Source organism: Eumetopias jubatus, unplaced genomic scaffold (assembly GCF_037043125.1).
Source record: "Eumetopias jubatus isolate StellerSeaLion01/CBP00866 unplaced genomic scaffold, mEumJub1_p1.0 scaffold_1, whole genome shotgun sequence".
Classification (NCBI taxonomy): domain Eukaryota; kingdom Metazoa; phylum Chordata; class Mammalia; order Carnivora; family Otariidae; genus Eumetopias; species Eumetopias jubatus.
The window spans coordinates 112,295,623-112,315,999 of NW_028274807.1; the positions used below are offsets into that span (position 1 = coordinate 112,295,623).

Here is a 20,377-nt window from a genome sequence, read left to right on the forward strand (position 1 = left end):
GGAAATAGTCTTCCAACCTTGTTCTTCTTCAATAATATTTTGGCTATTGTGGGCCTTTTGCCACTCCATATAAACTTTAGAATCACTTTGTTGATAACCACAAATAATTTTCTGAGTTTTTTATTGGGATTGCATTGAATCTATAGATCGAATTGGGAAGAACTGACAACTTGGCAGTATTGAGTCTTCCTATCCACGAACATGGAATTTCTATTTAGGGTAATGGGATAGTGAACAGAAATCCTAGTTTAGATAAGGTGGATGTAATATTTGAGGTGAGATCTAAATTTTAAGGAGGAAGCCTTGCAAAGATCTGGGGGAAAGGGGAGGGAATAGCTAGTGCCAAAATGTATAATTTTATTTAAAAATTTTATTTAAAAATTTATTTAAAAATATTATTTAAAAAATTATTTTATATCTTTTCTCCTTTGACCTGTAGGCATGACCAAAGACATTAAGTATTTCCTAATGTTGAACCAGTCTTGCACTTCTGGGGAAAAATGTTACTTGAACGCCGTGGGGTTTTTTGTTTGTTTTCAAATTTTTATTTAAATTCTAGTTAGTGAACATACAGGGCAATATTGGTTTCAGGAGTAGAATTCAGTAGTTCATCACTTACCACAACACTCAGTGCTCATCACAAGTGACCTCCTTAATACTTATCACCCATCTAGCCAATCCCCCACCCACCTCCCTCCAGCAACTCTCAGTTTGTTCTCTATCATTAAGAGTCTCTTATGGTTCGATTCCATCTCTATCCCCCCAATATGTTCATATGGTTTGTTTCTTAAATTCCACATATGAGGAAGTCATATAGTATTTGTCTTTCTCTGACTGACTTATTTCGCTTAGCATAATACACTCTAGCTCTATCCACGTCATTGCAAATGGCAAGATTTCATTCTTTTTAATGGCTGAGTAATATTCTGATATAGGTCTATCTATCTATCTATCTATCTATCTATCATCTATCACTTATTCTTTATCCATTCATTAGTTGATGGACATTTGGGCTTTTTCCATAGTTTGTCTATCATTGATAATGCTGCTATAAACTTCGGGGTGCATGTACCCCTTTGAATCTGTATTTTTGTATCCTTTGGGTAAATAACTAATAGTGCAATTGCTGGATCATAGGGCAATTCTTCTTTTAACTTTTTGAGAAATCTCCATTCTGTTCTCCAGAGTGGCTGCTCTAGTTTGCATTCCCACCAACAGTGTAGGAGGGTTCCCCTTTCTCTGCGTCCTTGTCAACACCAGTTGTGTCTTGTGTTGTTGATTTTAGCCATTCTGACAGGTGTGAGGTGATATCTCCTGGTGGTTTTGATTTGTATTTCCCTGATGATGCGTGATGTTAAGCATTTTTCATGTGTCCGTTGGCCATTTGTATGTCTTCTTTGGAGAAATGACTATTCATGTCTTCCGCCCATTTCTTAACTGGATTATTTGTTTTTTGGGTGTTGAGTTTGATAACTTCTTTATAGATTTATCAGATATGTCATTTCCAAATATCTTCTCCCATTCTGTAGTTTGCCTTTTAGTTTTGTTGATTGTTTCCTTCACTGTGCAGAAACTTTTTATCTTGATGAAGTCCCAATAGTTCATGTTTACTTTTGTTTCCCTTGCCTCCAACAACGTGTCTAGTAAGAAGTTGCTGCAGCCAATGTCAAAGAGGTTGCTGCCTGTGATCTCTTCTAGGATTTTGATGGTTTCCTGTCTCACACTTAGGTCTTTCATCATTTTGAATTTATTTTTGTATATGATGTAAGAAACATTCATTCTTCTGCATGTTGCTGTTCAGTTTTCCCTTCCCAAGACCATTTGTTGAAGAGACTGTCTTTTCTCCAATGGATATTCTTTCCTGCTTTGTCGAAGATTAGTTGACCGTATAGCTGTGGGTCCAATTCTGGGTTTTCTATTTTGTTCTATTGACCTGTGTGTCTGTTTTTATGCCAGTTTAGTACTGTCTTGATGACTACAGCTTTGTAATAACAGCTTTAAGTCTGGAATTGTGTTGCCTCCAGCTTTGCTTTTCTAGATCAGGATTGCTTTAGCTATTTGGGGTCTTCAGGGGTTCCATACAAATTTTAGGATTATTTGTTCTAGCTCTGTGAAAAATGCTGGTGGTATGAGCACTGTGGTTTTTTAAAATATTTTTTCACTTATATTTGTGTATTGAATTTGATAGTGTTTTATTTAGAATTTCTCACATAGGCTGTAAGTTATATTATTTTAGATTCTGTGTGCTTTCTTAGGTCTTATATCATAGTTACACTATCTTCATTAAATAAATTGGGAAGAGTTCCATGTTTTGAATACTCTGGAACTGTTTAAATAAGTAGGAATTATCTGCTCCTTAGAGATTTGAAAGAAATTGCCTGTAAAATTATTTCAACAGTGTGACTTTTAAAAAGAAGTAGTTAGGGGTTTTACTTTTTCTTTTTTCTTTTTTGTCTATTAAAATATGTTTTAATCACATTTTATTTCACCTATGGATATTGGTCTATTTAGGTACCTTCTTATAAGTCAACTTAGAAGAATTATTATTATTGTACATAATGATCTTTTTTTCCTTCCCCATATATGTGGTTATATTCCTTTCTCAGTTCTATTGTGGTATATTTGGGTTATCTCTCATTTTTCTTTTATTAGACTTGCCAGAGATTTGTGTATTTCATTGGTCTTTTCTTTTTTTTTAAGATTTATTTATTTATTTGAAAGAGCGAGAATGAGAGAGAGAGTACATGAGAGATGAGAGGGGGGAGGGTTAGACGGAGAAGCAGGCTCCCCACTGAGCAGGGATCCTGATGCGGGACTCGATCTGGGGACTCCAGGATCATGATCTGAGCCGAAGGCAGTCACTTAACCAACTGAGCCACCCAGGCGCCCCTCATTGGTCTTTTCAAATAATACATTTTTAGGTTTAACCATTTTAATTTGTGCTCTAATTTATTAAAAAGTTCCTCTTTTGCCTTTATTAATTTCTTTCTCCTTTTTTTATTTTACTTTTCTAAAATTTTCAGATATTTACAAACATTTATTTTTATTTGGTTTTACTTAAAATAAAAAGTATTTCTGGGGCACCTGGGTGACTCAGTTGGCTAAACAGCCAACTCTTGATTTCAACTCAGGTCATGATATCAGGGTCATGAGACCAAGCCTCAAGTCAGGCTCTACACTGGGAGTGCAACCTGCTTAAGATTCTCTCTCCTTCTGCTTCTCCCCTCCCCCCACCCCTGTGCACACGTGTGTGTTGAGCTCTCTCTCTGTAAAAAAATTAAAAAATAAAAGTATTTCAGACTCTCAGTTTATATGTTTAGTGTATTCCATACATTATGCCTTGTTGTCATGGACGTTGCTTACTAAATACTTAGTAATTCATGTTTGCTTCCTCTCTAAGAGTTATTAGGATCAAATATGATCTTCCTTTATTAGTACTTTTTAGTTTTGTTGCATTATGATCAGAAAATATGACCTGTAAACTTTTCACTGAAGTTTTCTCTATAGATCAGAATACAAGTGACTGTAGCAGTCCTCTATTATAATCCCTACACATGTGAGAATGTATTTTTGTTGTTCTTTGCTAGGTATAGAATTTTTTATCGTAATCTTTTCCCCTCAAAAACATAAATGCTACTCCATCTTCTTCTGATATTTATTGTGCTACAGAAGTCCAATGTTTGTGATAACACTTTTAGAATGACTTATTGTAGAGATTTGTCTATGTCTGAATCTGAAAAATTTTGCCAGAATATTTTTAAGCATAGATCTCTATGACTACTTTTACCTTGTTTTCAGTGAAGCTTTTGAATCTAAATTTTCTCTTCATGGTGGTAAACATTTCCATTATTATTTATTATCATTATGTTTTCCCCTTTTATAATTTCTCTTTTTCTGAAATCATTACTGTGTACATATTTTTCATCTTTGAATCTTTTCTTCTGATTTATGGGAGCTTTCTTAAAATTATCTCCATCACAGCGGCCCCTGGGTGGTATAGTCAGGTAATTGTCAGATTCTTGGTTTCAGCTCAGGTCATGATCTCAGGGTCATGGGATCGAGTCCTGCATCAGACTCCATGCTCAGCGCAGAGTCTGCTTGAGACTCTCTTTCCCTCTGTCCCTCCCTCTGCTGTCTCTAATAAATAAATTTTTCAAAAAATTATCTCCATCACTGATTCAGTTTTCAATAGGATCTAACCTTCAGGTCTCTGCTTTTGTTGGATTTTAAAAAATTGATAATATTTTTCTTCTGAAAGAAAAATCTATCTCAGAAAAAAGACATGCAGTAATCTCTAAACTTTTCTTTGAGGGAGGATCTAGTTTTCAGGGGCTCATATGCTTTGATTTCTTAGACTGATTGCCTTCTTCTGAACTACTGAAACATTTCAGTAGACCGGACAGCATCTCTGCTTGCTTATGTTTCACCAGGGACAGGGGAGAGGAAGTGAGAATGTTTGTCCAGATGACTGGCAGGAAGGTGGGGAGAGGAGTCAGAACTTGTAGGTGCAGAGAGAAACTTAGATCATGTTGAACCAAAAACCTACTACACAGATAGTAATGAAAACTCTGGTAACCAACTGGGCTATTTCATGAGACCCATCTACAAAGAGGAATGGAAAGTTCTTATCCTTCCTTTGGTGAGTTTGTGCCCAAATAGTATTGTGTGCATGGAAGTCTTTCTACTTCACTTATCCTATCTTCACCTCATTGTTCTTGTTTTGATTTACAGAAAGATGTAGACAAGGAGTTCTACCTGTTTCCCACAGTGTTTGATGAGAATGAAAGTTTACTCCTGGATGAGAATATTAGAATGTTTACAACTGCACCTCATCTGGTGAATAAGGAAGATGAAGACTTTCAGGAATCTAATAAGATGCACTGTAAGTATACACCATCTGCCAATATTAAGTTACTCCAGTACTGCTCATGTAATGCTTTTAATGAAACCAAAATGCTAATAGCTTTGCCCATTGATTAATTTTCAACAAACGATTAAATACAACTCTGAGGGTAATATTGATATTTAAGGTATCAGTCAATTATTCTTCATTTTGCTTAATCTAGAATAATAAAACATATAAAATATATCAATTAGATGCATGGTCCTTAAAATGTTGTCCCTGGATCAGCAGCTTTAGCATGACGCAGGGACTTGTTAGAAATGCAAATTCTTGGGCCCCAACTCCTACCTACTGAACCAGAAACTTTATGGGTGGGGCCAGCAATCTCTATTTAACAAACCCTCTACGTCAGGTGATATATGCGTAAGTTTGAGAACTACTGGATTAGATGCTATTCTCTGTGGTTTAATAGCGACAGCCTCATTTTATTATTCAAAATGAAGAAAGATATGTTCTCTGTCGTCAATGAACTTCAATGATTCTCACCCTTGACTACAAATTAGGATCCCCTGGGTGTCTTGTTAAAACTGCTAAAACTATTTTTTAAATGCTCAGGGCAACCTCCAGAAATTTTTATTTAATTGAACCCGAGCATCAGATTTTCTCTTTTGTTTCCAGTGTAATTCCAGAGGTTTAGAGACAGTGAGCTAATTGTTCAAAATACCCACACTGCTAATGGACTGCATGTGAAAATCACTGTAGTAAGAGGAAACAAATGTAAAGTTGTGTTACAAACTGATGTTGTTTTTTAATTGAATCAATACTAGTAACAATCATGGTAACATTCCTTTTGAGTTTGCATTTTTTACATTTTGGAGAAGTCAAGACTATTACCTATTAGTAACAGCAGTGAGAGAAAACTTCCTGCATTCACTCCTCCCCATGATTCATGATGAATTGGAGAGTTTTCCATCCAGAGCAACAAACATGTGTCCAGTCTACAGTGCCCAGGAATAACTGTTATTATTCATTCATTTGGGTGCTCATAAATCTGACTCTTGAGAGAACTAAGAAGTGGCTAGTCCGCTTCCAGCCAGGGACTGCTCTGGGGGTGCTGGGTACAGCAGAGACACTCCTGACAAAGGGGAGGGGAAGGCATGAACGGGTCTTTCAAAAATTAGATCAACAAAGTTGGTTCTGGAAAATCTGGGAGGTTGTCATGTAGGAGGACAGATGATAAACCACTTTCAAAATACCATTTCCCAACTTTTACAGCCATGAATGGATTCATGTACGGGAATCAGCCTGGTCTCAACATGTGCAAAGGAGATTCAGTCATGTGGTACTTATTCAGTGCTGGAAATGAGGCTGATGTACATGGGATTTACTTTACCGGAAACACATATCTGTCAAGAGGAGAAAGAAGAGACACAGCAAACCTCTTCCCTCAAGCAAGTGTTACACTCCTCATGCAGCCTGATGCTGAAGGTGCATTTCTTTAAAGTCAAGACAAGTCTCCATTGAATGGATTCATGTCATTTTGGTTTAAAATCCTGTGTTGGGTAATAAACTCATCCCTTCCCCAAGCCCCCAAGTGTGTGCCCTTCCTTCGCTTGAAGAGCATGTCCGGGCCACTATTAGCTAAGTGTGTGGCAGATAGGTCTGTTTCCTGCCTATTTGCGGGGGGGGGGGGGTGGTGTGACAGGTGAAGAGTAGACTGTGGTTCCTCCCATTTCCACATAGTAGAATCCTCAGGATGCTCTCTTTTTAAGTTATGGTCCTTTTAAACATAGCTGGCAAATCAGACTAGAAAGGGAATGACTTCTGTAACAGCTCTGTCATCTCTCTGTAACCTTCATGTAGTGTTGGCTTGTTGGCTGTTCGCAGTTGAGTGTCCTATGCTAGAAGGATAGCCATGCAACCTCAGAGATTTCTGCAGGCCTGGTTCTGAGGGAGTAAAACAAACTGAAACAAAAAAGCAAGAACTTTAACCAAAACGTGAAACACACTAACTTGCTTCCGGCTTTATCTGGTTCATCATATGCCACTACAATGTAAGACAAGTCCACTGTCACCTCTTCCTTTATTCATTAGACAAGTATAAATACAACAGTCACCAAAAGACATAAAGCATCTGTTCTTGTGAAGTAGAAATTCTAACGCAGGGAGACAGACAAGCAAGTATACATATATATATATATACATATACATATATATATAGTGGTTATAAGTACTATAAAGGAAAACAGGGCAGGAAAAGGGGCTGGAAACTGATGGGGGAAGGTGGGTAACAATTCTCTGAGATGGTGACAATTAACAAGAAGCTTGAATAAAGTGAGGACATGAGCTATGTAGCTATTCTGGGGAGGAGTGTTCCAGGCAGAGGAAACAGCAAGGGCAAAGGCCCTGAGGCAGGCACACACTTGACCTGTTGTAAGAACAGCAAAGAAGCCTCTGTGACTGGAGCAGAGTGAGTGGTAGCTGATGTGATCATCCAGGTGAGCCACGTTAAGGACTTGGGTGTTGATTCTGAGTGAGTTGAGGAGCCATAGAAGGTGCTGAGCAAAGGAGTGATGTGCTTTCTTATTTACCATCCCAGGGACTTTTGAAGTTGAATGCCTGACAACCGATCACTACACAGGAGGCATGAAGCAAAAGTACATGGTGAACAAATGCAAGCAAGAGTCTGATGATCCAAGCTTCTACCTGGCAGAGAGGACCTACTACATCGCAGCAGTGGAGATGGAATGGGATTATTCCCCAAGCAGGGAATGGGAACGGGAGCTGCATCTCCTACAAGAACAAAAGTAATTCTCCAGACTCTGATTCCCAGTTTTTGTTTGTTTGTTTTTTTTTTAGTTTTCTCTTTCAGAGAATTAAGAATTATGCTAAATTTTAGAAAAACAAACAGTTGCATTAAACAGTAACAATGGAACAATAACAAAATGCTTCCCAGGAACCTCTCCTCATTAATTTCTGTTCTCGCAATTTTCTCACAGGAAAATTTCCATCTGTCTCATTTGATTCTTTGTAGTCACTCATCTTCCTTTCTTTTCTGTTGGATTGTCTTCTTATATTCACGTGCCCTATCTTGCTATTGATTTTCAAACTTGAACAAAAATTAATGCCTAAATTCAAAGCTAAAATATTATTTTCCTTATCAGCCATTTGCTGCTTCTCTTATTTTTCCTCCAGAGTTCCTTATCAGTTCAGTAATCTGTTCTTTCATATTCTTAAATCTATTATGTGTGAAGAATATTTTAAATTCTTGAGAGTAGGAATGCCTGCGTGGCTCAGTTGGTTAAGCGTCTGCCTTCAGCTCAGGTCATGATCCCAGGATCCTGGGAACGAGTCCCGCATTGGGTTCCCTACTCAGCAGGGAGCCTGCTTCTGTCTCTGCCTGCCGCTCCCCCTGCTTTACTCTCTCTCTGACAAATAAATAAATAAAATCTTTAAAAATAAAATTCTTGAGGGCAGTATAGTAGACATGGTCTCTGTTCTCTAAGAACTTATAGGAAAATACACTTCAAAACCACCAATAACGTGGACATTATGGAAATGTAAAAAATAAGTTCATTGTGAATAAGTATAAGTAAAGCATCATTGTTGAAGCTTCAGATACTGCATGTAAAGCAGTATCACCAGAGACTTCTTGAAGACTTTTCCAACCACTTTGCCCTCTATCATTTCACATGTCCCACACTAACCTTTCATGGATAGGATCTGAGAGATCAGGATGGACATGTGTTCAGATCTGGGGTGCACAACATCTCTGGTAACCTACAGCTAAGCAAAGCTTAGCTGGTTAGTTTGACTTCAATGGGAAGTATGATTTGCAGTATAAAGGAGTAAAAGGTTATTTTAAGAGGGGGTGGGGGGTAAAATAGTCAACAGATTACAAGAGCTGGGACACCTGGGTGGCTTGGTTGGTTGAGCAGCCAACTCTTGATTTTGGCTCAGGTCATGATCTCAGGGTCCTGGGATCGAGACCCACTTCGAGCTCCATGCTCTGTGGGGAGTCTCTGGGATTCTCTCTCTCCCTCTCCCTCTGTCCCTTTCCCTGCTTGCAATCTCTTTCTCTCTCTCTAAAATAAATAAATAAAAATCTTTAAGAGGAAAAGAAAAATGTACAGGGGCCATGAGGAGTCATTGCAAACTTAAGATAAAGGGAGTGGCTGAAAACACTGGGCCATTTCAGCTCTTATGAACCAGAAACACTGCAGGAATCAGAGAACACTTCATCGATGAAATCTGGGCTCAGAATTTTAGGGCTATAGAGAAACTTTAGAGATCATCTCATCTCATACTTCATTTTGGGGGTGAGGAAACTGAGGATCCACCAGGCAATGACTAGCTGGAGGTCATTTTAGCTAGCGCCAGTCAGCACAGGTCTTGGATGGCTTCACTCCCAGAAAGGAGCACTTTCTACCAGGTCTATCTATTTCTAAAGTCTTATTCTTTCTTGCTGGAAATCAATAGAATGCTATTAAAAATCAGCATAATTACTTGAGTGAAAACTATATTTTTATTCAAAATTTAAAACTCAATTTCCACTTTCATTAAGATAAGTACTAACCTTAGTTGTGTGTGTGTTTTGTTGAAGTGTTTCGAATGCATTTTTAGATAAGGAAGAGTTTTACATAGGCTCCAAGTACAAGAAGGTTGCATATCGGCAATACACCGACAGCACGTTCAGAGTTCCCGTGGAGAGAAAGGCTGAAGAAGAACATCTGGGCATTCTAGGTACGCTAATCATCGGGTGTGGGGTAGTGATGTGGGGCTATGTGCAGTGAGAGTACATGTCCAAGGGTTTAATTCCCGAGTTCATAGTCAAAGGTATTCAAACAAAAATAAAAGTTATGCAATAAAAACGAGAAGCCTGTGTTTACTGAAGAATATGACCAAAATATTGCTTATTTTTCTCAGAAACAATGTATTATCACACATACTAATGAAATTGTATGTATTTGGTGTTCATCAAATTGATGGCTGTCGTTTCGGTGAAATTCCTAGAAATTAGTTCTGATGAAAATCTTCACCAAATTCTCCCTGTTATTCCACCTTTCTCCCGGCTCCCGAATCATAGCTATTTGCTTTTAAAATTGCCATCTAGTGATTAACTCCAAGAGAAAAAAAGGTACACATAGACAAGGAAATAAAGAAAGAAAAAAGTGTTACCATACACAAGGCATGGGAAAAGTTGCTTTCGATTTTTCAGGAATCCTTTTAAGAGAGAATGTCTAAGAACCTGACCAACAGTGGTCTTGGGAATTTTCTTGAAAATCATCAAGTGCAGGGGACTTCCCTCCCAACCTCCCTGTATTTCCATACTAACAGAATACCTTGGTGTGTGTTATCCTCAGCCCCTGAAATAAGACACCCAAGGGGGAATGGCATTGTTGCTGGGTTGTAGAAATTCTTAGCAGCAGACAAGCTAAAATTGGCTAGAGAAGAAGGTAGAAATGGAAGGGGTGGCCCCACCCACCCTTCCAAATGCCACAAATTCACACTCAGGAAGGCCTGGAAGTCCAAATGCAGAGAAATGAGAGCAAGTGCTACCCAATGACTCTTGGCCAGGGTAGGGTCACCGCTGACTCACCAGGATTAGGTCATTGCCCTGCAGGGCACTTTCAGGCCAAAACCTCCCATAGGACTCTTGATGAGAGATACACCCCTGGTTTCCATTTATAGAGACAACCATTCCTCATACTTTTATTCTGAATCCTCCGAGACCGGGTATAAATCCAAGAGTAGTATAGTATGAAGCACACACACACTCCTGCCTTCATGCTAAGAAAGTTACCTGATCTTTGCTTCTATTACTGAGTTAGAACTTCTCATCCAATAGGTATATAAACCACTCTTCTTTTTTGCTCTTCCAGGTCCACAACTTCATGCAGACGTTGGAGACATAGTTAAAATTATCTTTAAAAACATGGCCACAAGGCCCTACTCAATACATGCCCATGGGGTGAAAACAGAGAGTTCTACAGTTACTCCAACTTTACCAGGTACTTATGGTAGGGCAGGATGGAGAGGGGGTTGGTATTTTAATAGACTTTACAGGCTTTCCACAAATGACTGTTATCAGAGACATATTCCTTCCAAATGAGTGTCTTAAGGAAGTGAAGAAGGAAGTGGTTAAGATGGTTAAGGTGCCTGGGTGGCTCAGTTGGTTGAGTCTGCCTTCAGTTCTGGTCATGATCTCAGGGTCCTGGGACTGGCCCTTATGTCGGGCTCCCTGCTCAGGGGGGAGTCTGCTTCTCCCTCCCCCTCTGCCACTCACCCCCAGCTTGCACTCTCTCTCTCTGTCTCAAATAAATAAATAAAATCTTAAAAAAATAAAAGAGGCATGCAAGGAGGTATATCTGTGTATACTTCTCTATGCACAAATAAGGAAAGGGAAGGGAAGGGAGAAAGAGAGAGAGGGCGAGAAAGAGAGAGAGACCCACAGGAGAACTGTAAGGAAAACATCTGCGAGTACTGGACATATACAAATACTCAAGATGGAGTGAGCAGAGATGATCTCTCCATGCCCAAACAACATTGACCGCACATTGTGTGTGGTTGAATGTTTCCATGACTGTAGCTGAAGGCAGGGTCCTAAGGGCAGAGACTGCCACGTGGAATTTTAAATCCCCCAATTCTAGCCCAGTATCTGGCATGTACTAGAAACTCAGTAACTTCAATTAACACAGTGCAAAAGCTGGAAGAGGTTAAATAGACGTGTGTATTTCCTTTAATTAAAACTATATTTTTCTTCTATTAGTTGGAAAGTTGGCTTCTAGGAAAGCACCATTTATTAGTAATTTAGCAGTTCCCCAATATGGCAATTGAGAAAAAATGGGTGAGAAAAAATAAATTACGCCATAAAGTTGCTCGTGTCAATTCAGGGCATTAGAAATAAAAAGCCCTGCCCTTGTGACTCACATTCTTCCAAAAGAGATAAACAAATTACATAGTATTAATTTATAAACAGTCCTATGAAAAAGATTAAAGCAGATGAGAGAGAGGAAGTAACAAGAGTGCTATTTTAGGTAGGGTGATCAAGAGGGCTTCTTTGAGGAGGTGCCACTTGTGAAGACACCTAAATAGTAAGTCATGAGCCACAGGGAGTTACGGGGGAAGAGCACTGCAGGCCTGGAAATGGGAACAGCAAAGAGGCCAGAGGCCAGAGCAGAGCAAACAGGGGACAGAATGTGAGATGAGATCCAGGGAGGGCAGGGGGCTGGATACAGTAGGAGGAAAGGGAACCCTCGAGGCCATGGTTAGAACCTTACATTTTATACTCTTAACCAAGCTGGAGGTTTATGATCTGAGGAACACTTTATAAAGTCCTCTTCTGGTTGACGTGTGGGTAAGTGACTGCAGGAACAGGTTAGAATCAAGGAACAGTTAGAGGACTATTGCAATAATCTGGGTTAAAAAAATGAGACGTGGACCAGGGTAGAAGGAGCTGGTCTTTTGGTGGTAAATTGTCATATCCTGGTTGTATTTTAAAGGTGGTGCTAACAATCCCTGCTGAAAGATCAGGCATTAGGGAACGTTAGGGAAGGAGGAGTCAAGGACAGCGCCAGGGTTTTGGACATCCACCATGGGTGGCAGAGCAGGTGGGGGAATGGAGAAGAGAAGGAAACATTATTTTTTGGCTTATGAGATGAAGAGTGTAGATGAAGAGATGATATGTTCAGGTGGTGAATCTACGCTTTATACTCTCAGTGAAAGATTCTGCTTAGAAAAAGGGTGACAGTGTAGGGGTGGGTAAGATGGAGGACTTGAGGAAAAAGGAAAAAGTCTACCACATCCCTTGAGACCATCCCTCCTGTCCTGCTTGATTCCCTAGAAAAGGTTTGTCAGAGTCTGGCTAATGAAAGTCTGACAGCATATGTAACAGTGAGGTCTACATAAATGGAGTGGATGGTGAGTGGCCACAGCTAAAAGTCAAGGTCTGGTGAGCTGCTGGACAGGAAACCCTGAGGTGACTGGAAGCAGAGATCAGCCCGGGCAAGAGCCCAGAGCACATGGAAGAGGGTCAAGGCCTTGGCAAGTTAGGAGGGTAGAGCAACTGGCTACCTTCAAAGTGTCAAGTTCCAGGGTGTGACAGTGTCCTGTATGTGACAGAGCTGGGACAGAACAGCGTATGGTATGACAGAATGGGACAGACCCAAGAAGAGGTCATTGTGACAAGTCAGTGACCCAGGAGATCCCAAGAGCTAATGGCTCCTCACCAGGAATTCTGGAATCACTAGGGATAATGGTAAAAAAGGAGAAAAGGAAGGCCAAGTTGAGGCCAAGGGAATGACACAGGGCATGCAGGTACAAACACAGAGAAGGCTTGGGGAAGGTGCTCACATTGGGGGAAATCACTTGACGGTTGAAAACAGTGTTTTACAGAAACAGACTTCAAGCTAAAAAAAGATCTGTTACAAAGTTCCTTCAAATTGTGATATTGGTATTGCCACATCCTGGCTTGGTGGTATTGCCTGTGTGTGTCGTGGTTAGTTAATTCATAACTGACAAAGAAGATCTAAAAGTATGTCTTACAGTTTGTCTTAACACTAAATCCCTGAAAACAATTTTGAGTGCTACTATTTTTAACACTAATTACCTTGACATTTCCAGTTTCTAGGTCACTGGTTATTAAGACTTAGTGTGTTGTCTGTGTGTGTATCTCAAATATATACCAAATATAACCAGATACATTAACACTTGATTTATTTAGGTGAAATTCACACTTACATATGGAAGATCCCAGATAGATCTGGACCTGGAATAGAGGATTCTGCTTGTATTCCATGGGCCTACTATTCAACTGTGGATCAAGTTAAGGTAAACTTTAAATCATTTGTTTTGTGAAAATCCCCAAATTAGACATGTAGTTGAAGGAAGATGAGATTAGAGTTTTCCTGTGATCCAATTCTATCTTAAAATCCCAGGAAAGGAAGCTTCTCTACAATTCACTTTGGTTTCATTTTTTGGTTTGTTTCTTTTTAAGGATAGAGTTATAAGTGTGTTAACCCTATGACTGCTGATTATGGGTAACACAGAATCAAATATTAATAAGTACAGTGTTTTATCTCCTTTTTGACATAAAAATACATTAAACCCAAAGAACTGAGGTACATGATCTCAGAGCTCTATTAATGATAATAAAAGTGTTGATCTCAGTACTAGCACAACTAAAGCTATTTTATTGAATATTTCAAAGCCAACAAAACACACTCAACAACTGCAAATCAGAACTTGTTCCAAGATTCTTTTGTAGAATTAAATCTCGAGTCCAAATCTCCCTCCTGAGCTCCAGACCTGTTTATATACCAGCCTACTGAACATCTCCATCAGCATGTCCCACCGGCACTGGAAACACAGCAACTCTAACATGGAATTGAGATCTTCCTCCACCTCTTGTATTTCCTATTACAATAAGTGGCACCACGAGTTCTAAATCTACTCATTTGTTCAAGCTAGAACCCTGGGTATTAGGTATCTAGTTCTTCCCCCCGGCTCACACAGGCGATTCACCCACCTACAGAGAGCTCAGTTTATTTCTTCTCTCTGTCTCCATAGATCGGGTCCTTGTGATTTGCCAAACTACTGCAATGGCCTCCCACACTCCAGTCTCCTCCTCCTTCAATCCTTCCTTCACTCACCACTAGGATGACTGGTCTAAAATGCAAATATGTTGCCATGCCATGTTCAAGTTTTCAATGGCTCCCTATGACCCATATGATAAAGTCTAAAATTCCTGAACATGATAGAGCTCAAAGACCCTTCCAGACCTAATCTGCCATTACTGACACCCCGCCAAACCAAATGTCTCATAGATTTGTCAGTTGTGGTCTTCCTCCTCTGCGTTCATTAGCACCTTATGTACCTCCATTGCAACAAGTGATGCATTTCTTCCTCCTCCACTTTTTCTCTACTAGACTGAGTTCCTGGAGGGCACGGGCTTTGTTTGATTCATCTCTGGATTTTTAGAGACTAGCACAGTGCTTGATTTATGGAATAGGCCAACCAACACCATTTGTTTGGGGTTCTTTTAAATTGCTGCTCATTTGCTGAGCCAATATTTGGCCCCTGCACACACTTCTGTTACTTCAGCATCACCCATTTGACCTACCTACTACTCACCATTAGTCCAACTTATCCACAAGTGTAAAGTGACTGACCTGACAGCACCACATTAGGCAAAGTCTACGACTTAAATCAGTCCCTCTGAAATTCCCGAGGTCCCAGTTCTCTGAAATGCTGACTTCTATCGCAAAGATGACCAAAGGTTTTGCTTGTTTTCAGGATCTCTATAGTGGATTAATTGGCCCACTGATTGTTTGCCGAGGACACTACACGAAAGTATTCAATCCCATCACAAAACTGGAATTTTCCCTTCTGTTTTTTGTTTTTGATGAAAATGAATCCTGGTACATAGATGACAACATCAAAACATACTCTGAACACCCTGAGAAAGTAAACAAAGACAATGAGGAATTCATAGAAAGCAATAAAATGCATGGTATGAGACATTTATTTCAGCCCTATGTTCCCCCTTTTCTTCTTTCAAATAAAATTAGTTTGGAGACTATTCATTTTATAATAAACCAGTTCTGCCTCACGCTGTATGTGAGGTAGACTTCTGTTCAAGGAAAAACCACCTATTAACTTCTCTCCCCATTCCAAAGTCTCATTCTCTTTTAAATTCACAATTAGGATTACAGCTTTTGGTGCTAAAGGACTAGAAAAGCAGTGTGATCTTATTGACCCTAAAGTATTCATTTCCCTGTCTATAGTGAAATAACTTCCAATACCTCAAAAAGATTCATATATTAACCTAGTAATCATATGCTCAGTGAAACAGCCATTGATTTAAAATATCCTTAAAAGTAATTTTAAAAAAAATCATGTGATTTCCCCAGCTATTAATGGAAGAATGTTTGGGAACCTGCAAGGCCTCACGATGCACGTGGGAGATGAAGTCAACTGGTATCTGATGGGAATGGGCAACGAAATCGACTTGCACTCGGTACATTTTCATGGCCACAGCTTCAGGTACCAGGTAAGAGTGATCCACGGTCATTATTCTTGCTCTATTGGAAAATGTTTTAATACAAATGAAGAAAATATTTCCTGAGACTCATGAAAAAAAAGTTTCAAGAGACAACTAAATTATTTTCAAAGAGTGTGCCACACAGCAATTTCAGTTGCTGTTACCAACCTTTGTTACAAATTGGGCTCTACATTGGATTTATAGTTTTAGTGGGTTTTCGTGGAATTCTGCTCACATATTGCTGGCCAAGGCATTTGAATAGAATTGTTAGCAGAGAGGTTAGGTATGTTCACATAATGATGGATCAGAGAGTAGAGTCAAGACTTCATTATAAGCTTTACCAGTTCTAACTTCTGAATCTTAAACAGCCTGAAGTGAACAAGTTTATCATTTTGGTGTCGGGCAACTGATCAGTCTCTAGATCTCGACGCTACTTCTGCTTCTCACCCAGTGTCGATTTCAGCAGGAGTCAAAAGCTCTTTTTCTTACCTTTGAGTTAATGTAGAAAATTCAGAAACTACCACAAAGCCCATTGCAGAAAAGGCCATTTTGTTATCTGTATTTGCTTTACGTAGATGTTATATTCTTAGCGGACTTTCAATTCTGTCCTTGCAGAAATACCCCCCAACTACTCTGTGTCTAGTCTAGACTCGACCTGAACTGCCTCTGGTTCTGGCTTCTCCATGGGCCTCCTTTCCTGCCCTGCGTTCCCCTCCCTGCCACAAAGTTTCACAGACCAGCTAATCTAGAAGAGCTTCAGCAAAAGTGAGATAGGACCAAAACGAGGCCACAGCTAAATTCCCTTGTGTAACTCAAGCACTCTGATAAAAGACAAACTGGATTTGAAGTGTTAGAGGGGCCAGGTGGTCCTAATGGATGAATGGACTCTCATCACATCTCCCCTTCACACCCACTTCGTGGCCCCTCCTGCCAGGCATTTAGCAGTACCAAGACCACATACCTGTTTGTTTCGGACACACAAATGTGCGGGGTCTCTCTCTCTCTTTTTTCTTTAACAGATGCATCCACTTTTCCCAATATCCCTGAGCTGGCCAATGAAAGATTATTTGAATGAACTCTCACATATAATAAACATTATATAATATTTGTCATTTTTCTAATTAAGCACAGGGGCATTTATAGCTCTGATGTCTTTGACATTTTCCCTGGGACATACCAAACTCTAGAAATGTTTCCAAGGACACCTGGAATCTGGTTACTCCACTGCCATGTGACTGACCACATTCATGCTGGAATGGAGACTACTTACACGGTTCTACCAAATGAAGGTGAATATCGAGTTAGTAATTCTAGAAGTCACACAGCATGACTATAATTAAGATGCACTACTTTGCCTAAATACTTCCCCCAGTATGAAGCATTCGTGAATTCACTGCCCTCATTTCTTCCTTTCCTACCTCCAAATAGGAATTTTTTTTTACTGCTAAATGGTGTGGGATACTGCTTATCCTCCAAAAGCTGGTACTGATAACAGCACCAGAAGTCTCTCAGCTAATACAAATGACACTAATTTAAGGCAGTGCAATTATTCCTAAAACTGATATAAGGGAGTGGTCGTGTCATTTACCAAAAGACTAACAAAAGACACATTTAGGGTTTAATTTCTTTCTTAATAGAAAACATTTAACTTTTTTCTAGGTCTGGTACACAAGAAACTCCTCCCCCCCCAAATCAATATAATTTTAAATAGTCAATCAGCAGAAACAATATCTTTCTCTACTTCTAGGGGTGAGGGGAAGTATTATTGATTATTGTTTGTCAGAGATTGTCTTAGTCCATTCAGGCTGCTCTAACAAAATATCGGACTAGGTAGTTTATAAACAGCATATACTTATTTTCACATTTCTGGAGGCTGTTAACCTGAGATCGGGTTGCCAGCATGGTTGGGTGACAGCCCTTTTCTTGGTTACAGACTTCTCATTTTATCCTTGCATGGTGGAAGGGACAAGCTAGCTCTTTGGGCCTCTTTGACAAGGGCACTAATCCCATTCACAAGGGCTCCACCCTCATGACCCAATCACCTCCCAAAGGCCCTACCAAGTTGCTGTCAACCATGGGCAATAGGTTTTCAACATAGGAATTTGGGGGGACACCAACGTTCAGACTATAGCAAAGATCCAGGAAAAAAAAATTGAATCTAAATTCCATGTTTCCCCCAGCCCAGCAATAATACTCCCTCCTGAAGCACAGGAAACACAGGAGAAGGAACAGCCCTTTCCTGGGTAAATAGTCACAAAATGTGTTCTACAGAGTGAAATCCTGCTGTGTGGTTGCAGGCTTTGGTGTTTCTTGGGTCTTCTGAGTTCAGAATTGTTGGAATTGGCGATGGCCAATCCAACAGGGGGAAATGATGTAGAGAAAACAATGCCTTTGTTTTAAATGTATTTCCTCTTTAAAACGGGCATTAAAGAGGACATATAAGTGGAAGAAAATATGGAAATAAATCTCTCAAAAATTAAAAGTCACTCAAAGATCAACCGTGAGTGCAAACGACAAGTTTTCATTTCTGCTCCCGGGTTTTACACAGACACCTCATAACGTGAAAAACGGCTCTCTTAAAGCCTTTATTACAAAGAGGGGGACTGGGAGTACCGGAACGCCAACGACTGGCAGAGGTAAATAAATCGCTGGGTTCAATGCCAGTCACTACGGAACAAGGTGAAGAGTCAAACATGAGAAAGAAAACTGCAGTGTTTAAAGAACATCAGCACACACGTAAGCCACCACACAAAACGATGGATCCTGCTCTGAGGGAGCACTGAGGGAGGCATTCTGGAAATACATGTGTGCAAATGCCTCATGTGCAGAGGATGCGGCTGCAGGCTAATCATGCACACCCGGACACTGTCAAGATTCCTCCTGGGGAATTAGCCTGGAAGGAGAGGGAGAGGATTGCTTGGTTAAGAGAAGGGAGATTGTTCTTAAAGCCTTAGAGAAAACTGTAGAATAAATCGCAAACGGGAAGGGAAAACACACATTGGGGAAAAGATTAAAGAGAAATCGACTTCTACAAAAGGAAAAGGTATTGTATAGACCGCAAGAAGGGGTAATGAACAAAAAAGATAGCTTGAACTATAAACAGAAAGATGGGGAGCCATGTTTACCAGTCTGAATTATCTTTAAATGAAAGTTTGATAAAGCTTTGGGTAAGTCTACATTAATTCTGAATCTTAGAAAATTTTCTGTCTACTCTGACACAGAAAAGGGAGCACAGAAGGTTAGAGTAAAATTGTTCAATATTATGCACCAGGAGACAGGCAATTTCCACCACAATGAAAAAAAATCACTAGAAAATAACTGTAGATATCCTGATATACTAAATGTAACGCTTCATTTCCCCTACCAGAGGAAGCGTAATAAAGACCTTCTCTGATAAATATAAAAGGTACTTTTTTTTAGACTGTGACATTTCTACTCCAGTCAGATAACATTTTAGGGGGGTCGGGAGGAAAAAAAGCTTGCCTAGCTTTCAGGTACTTTCAGGCAGGGACTGTATATTCTGTATTTCTAGTAACTACCCCAATCCAATCCAATACTCTGCTTGGTAAATATCTAACCACCTGTTAATTCAATGAAAAGGAATTTTTGAACTTTTTTGGACATAATTTCAGACTTACAGAAAAGTTGTGAGAATAGTACAAAAAATTCCCATATACCCTTCACCCAAATTCTCCAACTGTTAACATTTTACATAGCCATATTTGCTTCCTGTTCTCTCTCCTATCTGCCCCCGACCCTCTTCCCTCTCTAACACACATACAATAGTAAATATACATATATAAAGTTATATATAAAGTTAAATAAACATATATAGTAAATATATATTTCCTAAAAATAAGGGTATTGTTATATAGAAACATAATACACCTATCAAAATTAGGAAATTAAAGATGATTCAATACTACAGACCATTTTCAAATTTCACAAATTATTCTAATCACATTCTTCACAGAAAAAGAAAATCCCACTCATACCTTGTGTTCAGTTGGCTTGTCTTCTTAGTCTGGAACAGTTTCTTTGTCTTCTATAACTTTGACTGTTTTTTCAAGATTTACTTATCTATTTGAGAAAGAGAGAGCTGGGGCCGGGAGGAGAGTCAGAGGGAGAAGGAGAGAGAGACTCTCAAGCAGGCTCCCCACTGAGCATGGAGACCGACACAGGGCTTGATCTCATGACCCTGAGATCATGACCTGAGCCAAAATCAAGAGCTGGTCGCTCAATGGACTGAGCCACCCAGGTGCCCCAACTTTGACATTTTTAAAGAATACAGGGCAGCCACCTTGTATAATGTCCTTCAATTTGGGTTTCTCCAATGTTTCCTCATAATTAGATTCAGGTTATACATTTTTTGGCAAGATTCTTACAGAAGTGATATCGTTTTTCTCTGTACACATGTCAAGAGGCACAAGATGTTTTTTTTCCCTTACTGATTATGTTAACTTTGAGAGTTTGATTAAGGAGATTTCTGCCAG

The 20,377-nt window shown here is 39.5% G+C and overlaps 1 protein-coding gene across 4 annotated transcripts in view; it reads left to right on the forward strand.

Annotated features, from left to right (window-relative positions):
• The window catches only part of LOC114208972 (ceruloplasmin), a 57,834-nt gene that overhangs the window by 24,833 nt on the left and 12,624 nt on the right, over positions 1–20,377 (forward strand). For 2 of the 4 annotated variants that reach the window (XM_028103031.2, XM_028103032.2), the window contains exons 10-18: positions 4,732–4,882; positions 6,119–6,331; positions 7,443–7,650; positions 9,447–9,586; positions 10,726–10,854; positions 13,566–13,672; positions 15,137–15,353; positions 15,754–15,893; positions 17,011–17,173. In XM_028103031.2, the coding sequence (XP_027958832.1) occupies positions 4,732–4,882; positions 6,119–6,331; positions 7,443–7,650; positions 9,447–9,586; positions 10,726–10,854; positions 13,566–13,672; positions 15,137–15,353; positions 15,754–15,893; positions 17,011–17,173 (1,468 nt within the window). The remainder of the gene's footprint in view (positions 1–4,731; positions 4,883–6,118; positions 6,332–7,442; positions 7,651–9,446; positions 9,587–10,725; positions 10,855–13,565; positions 13,673–15,136; positions 15,354–15,753; positions 15,894–17,010; positions 17,174–20,377) is intronic. The other 2 variants (XR_003609202.2, XM_028103034.2) reach the window with 1 other exon arrangement.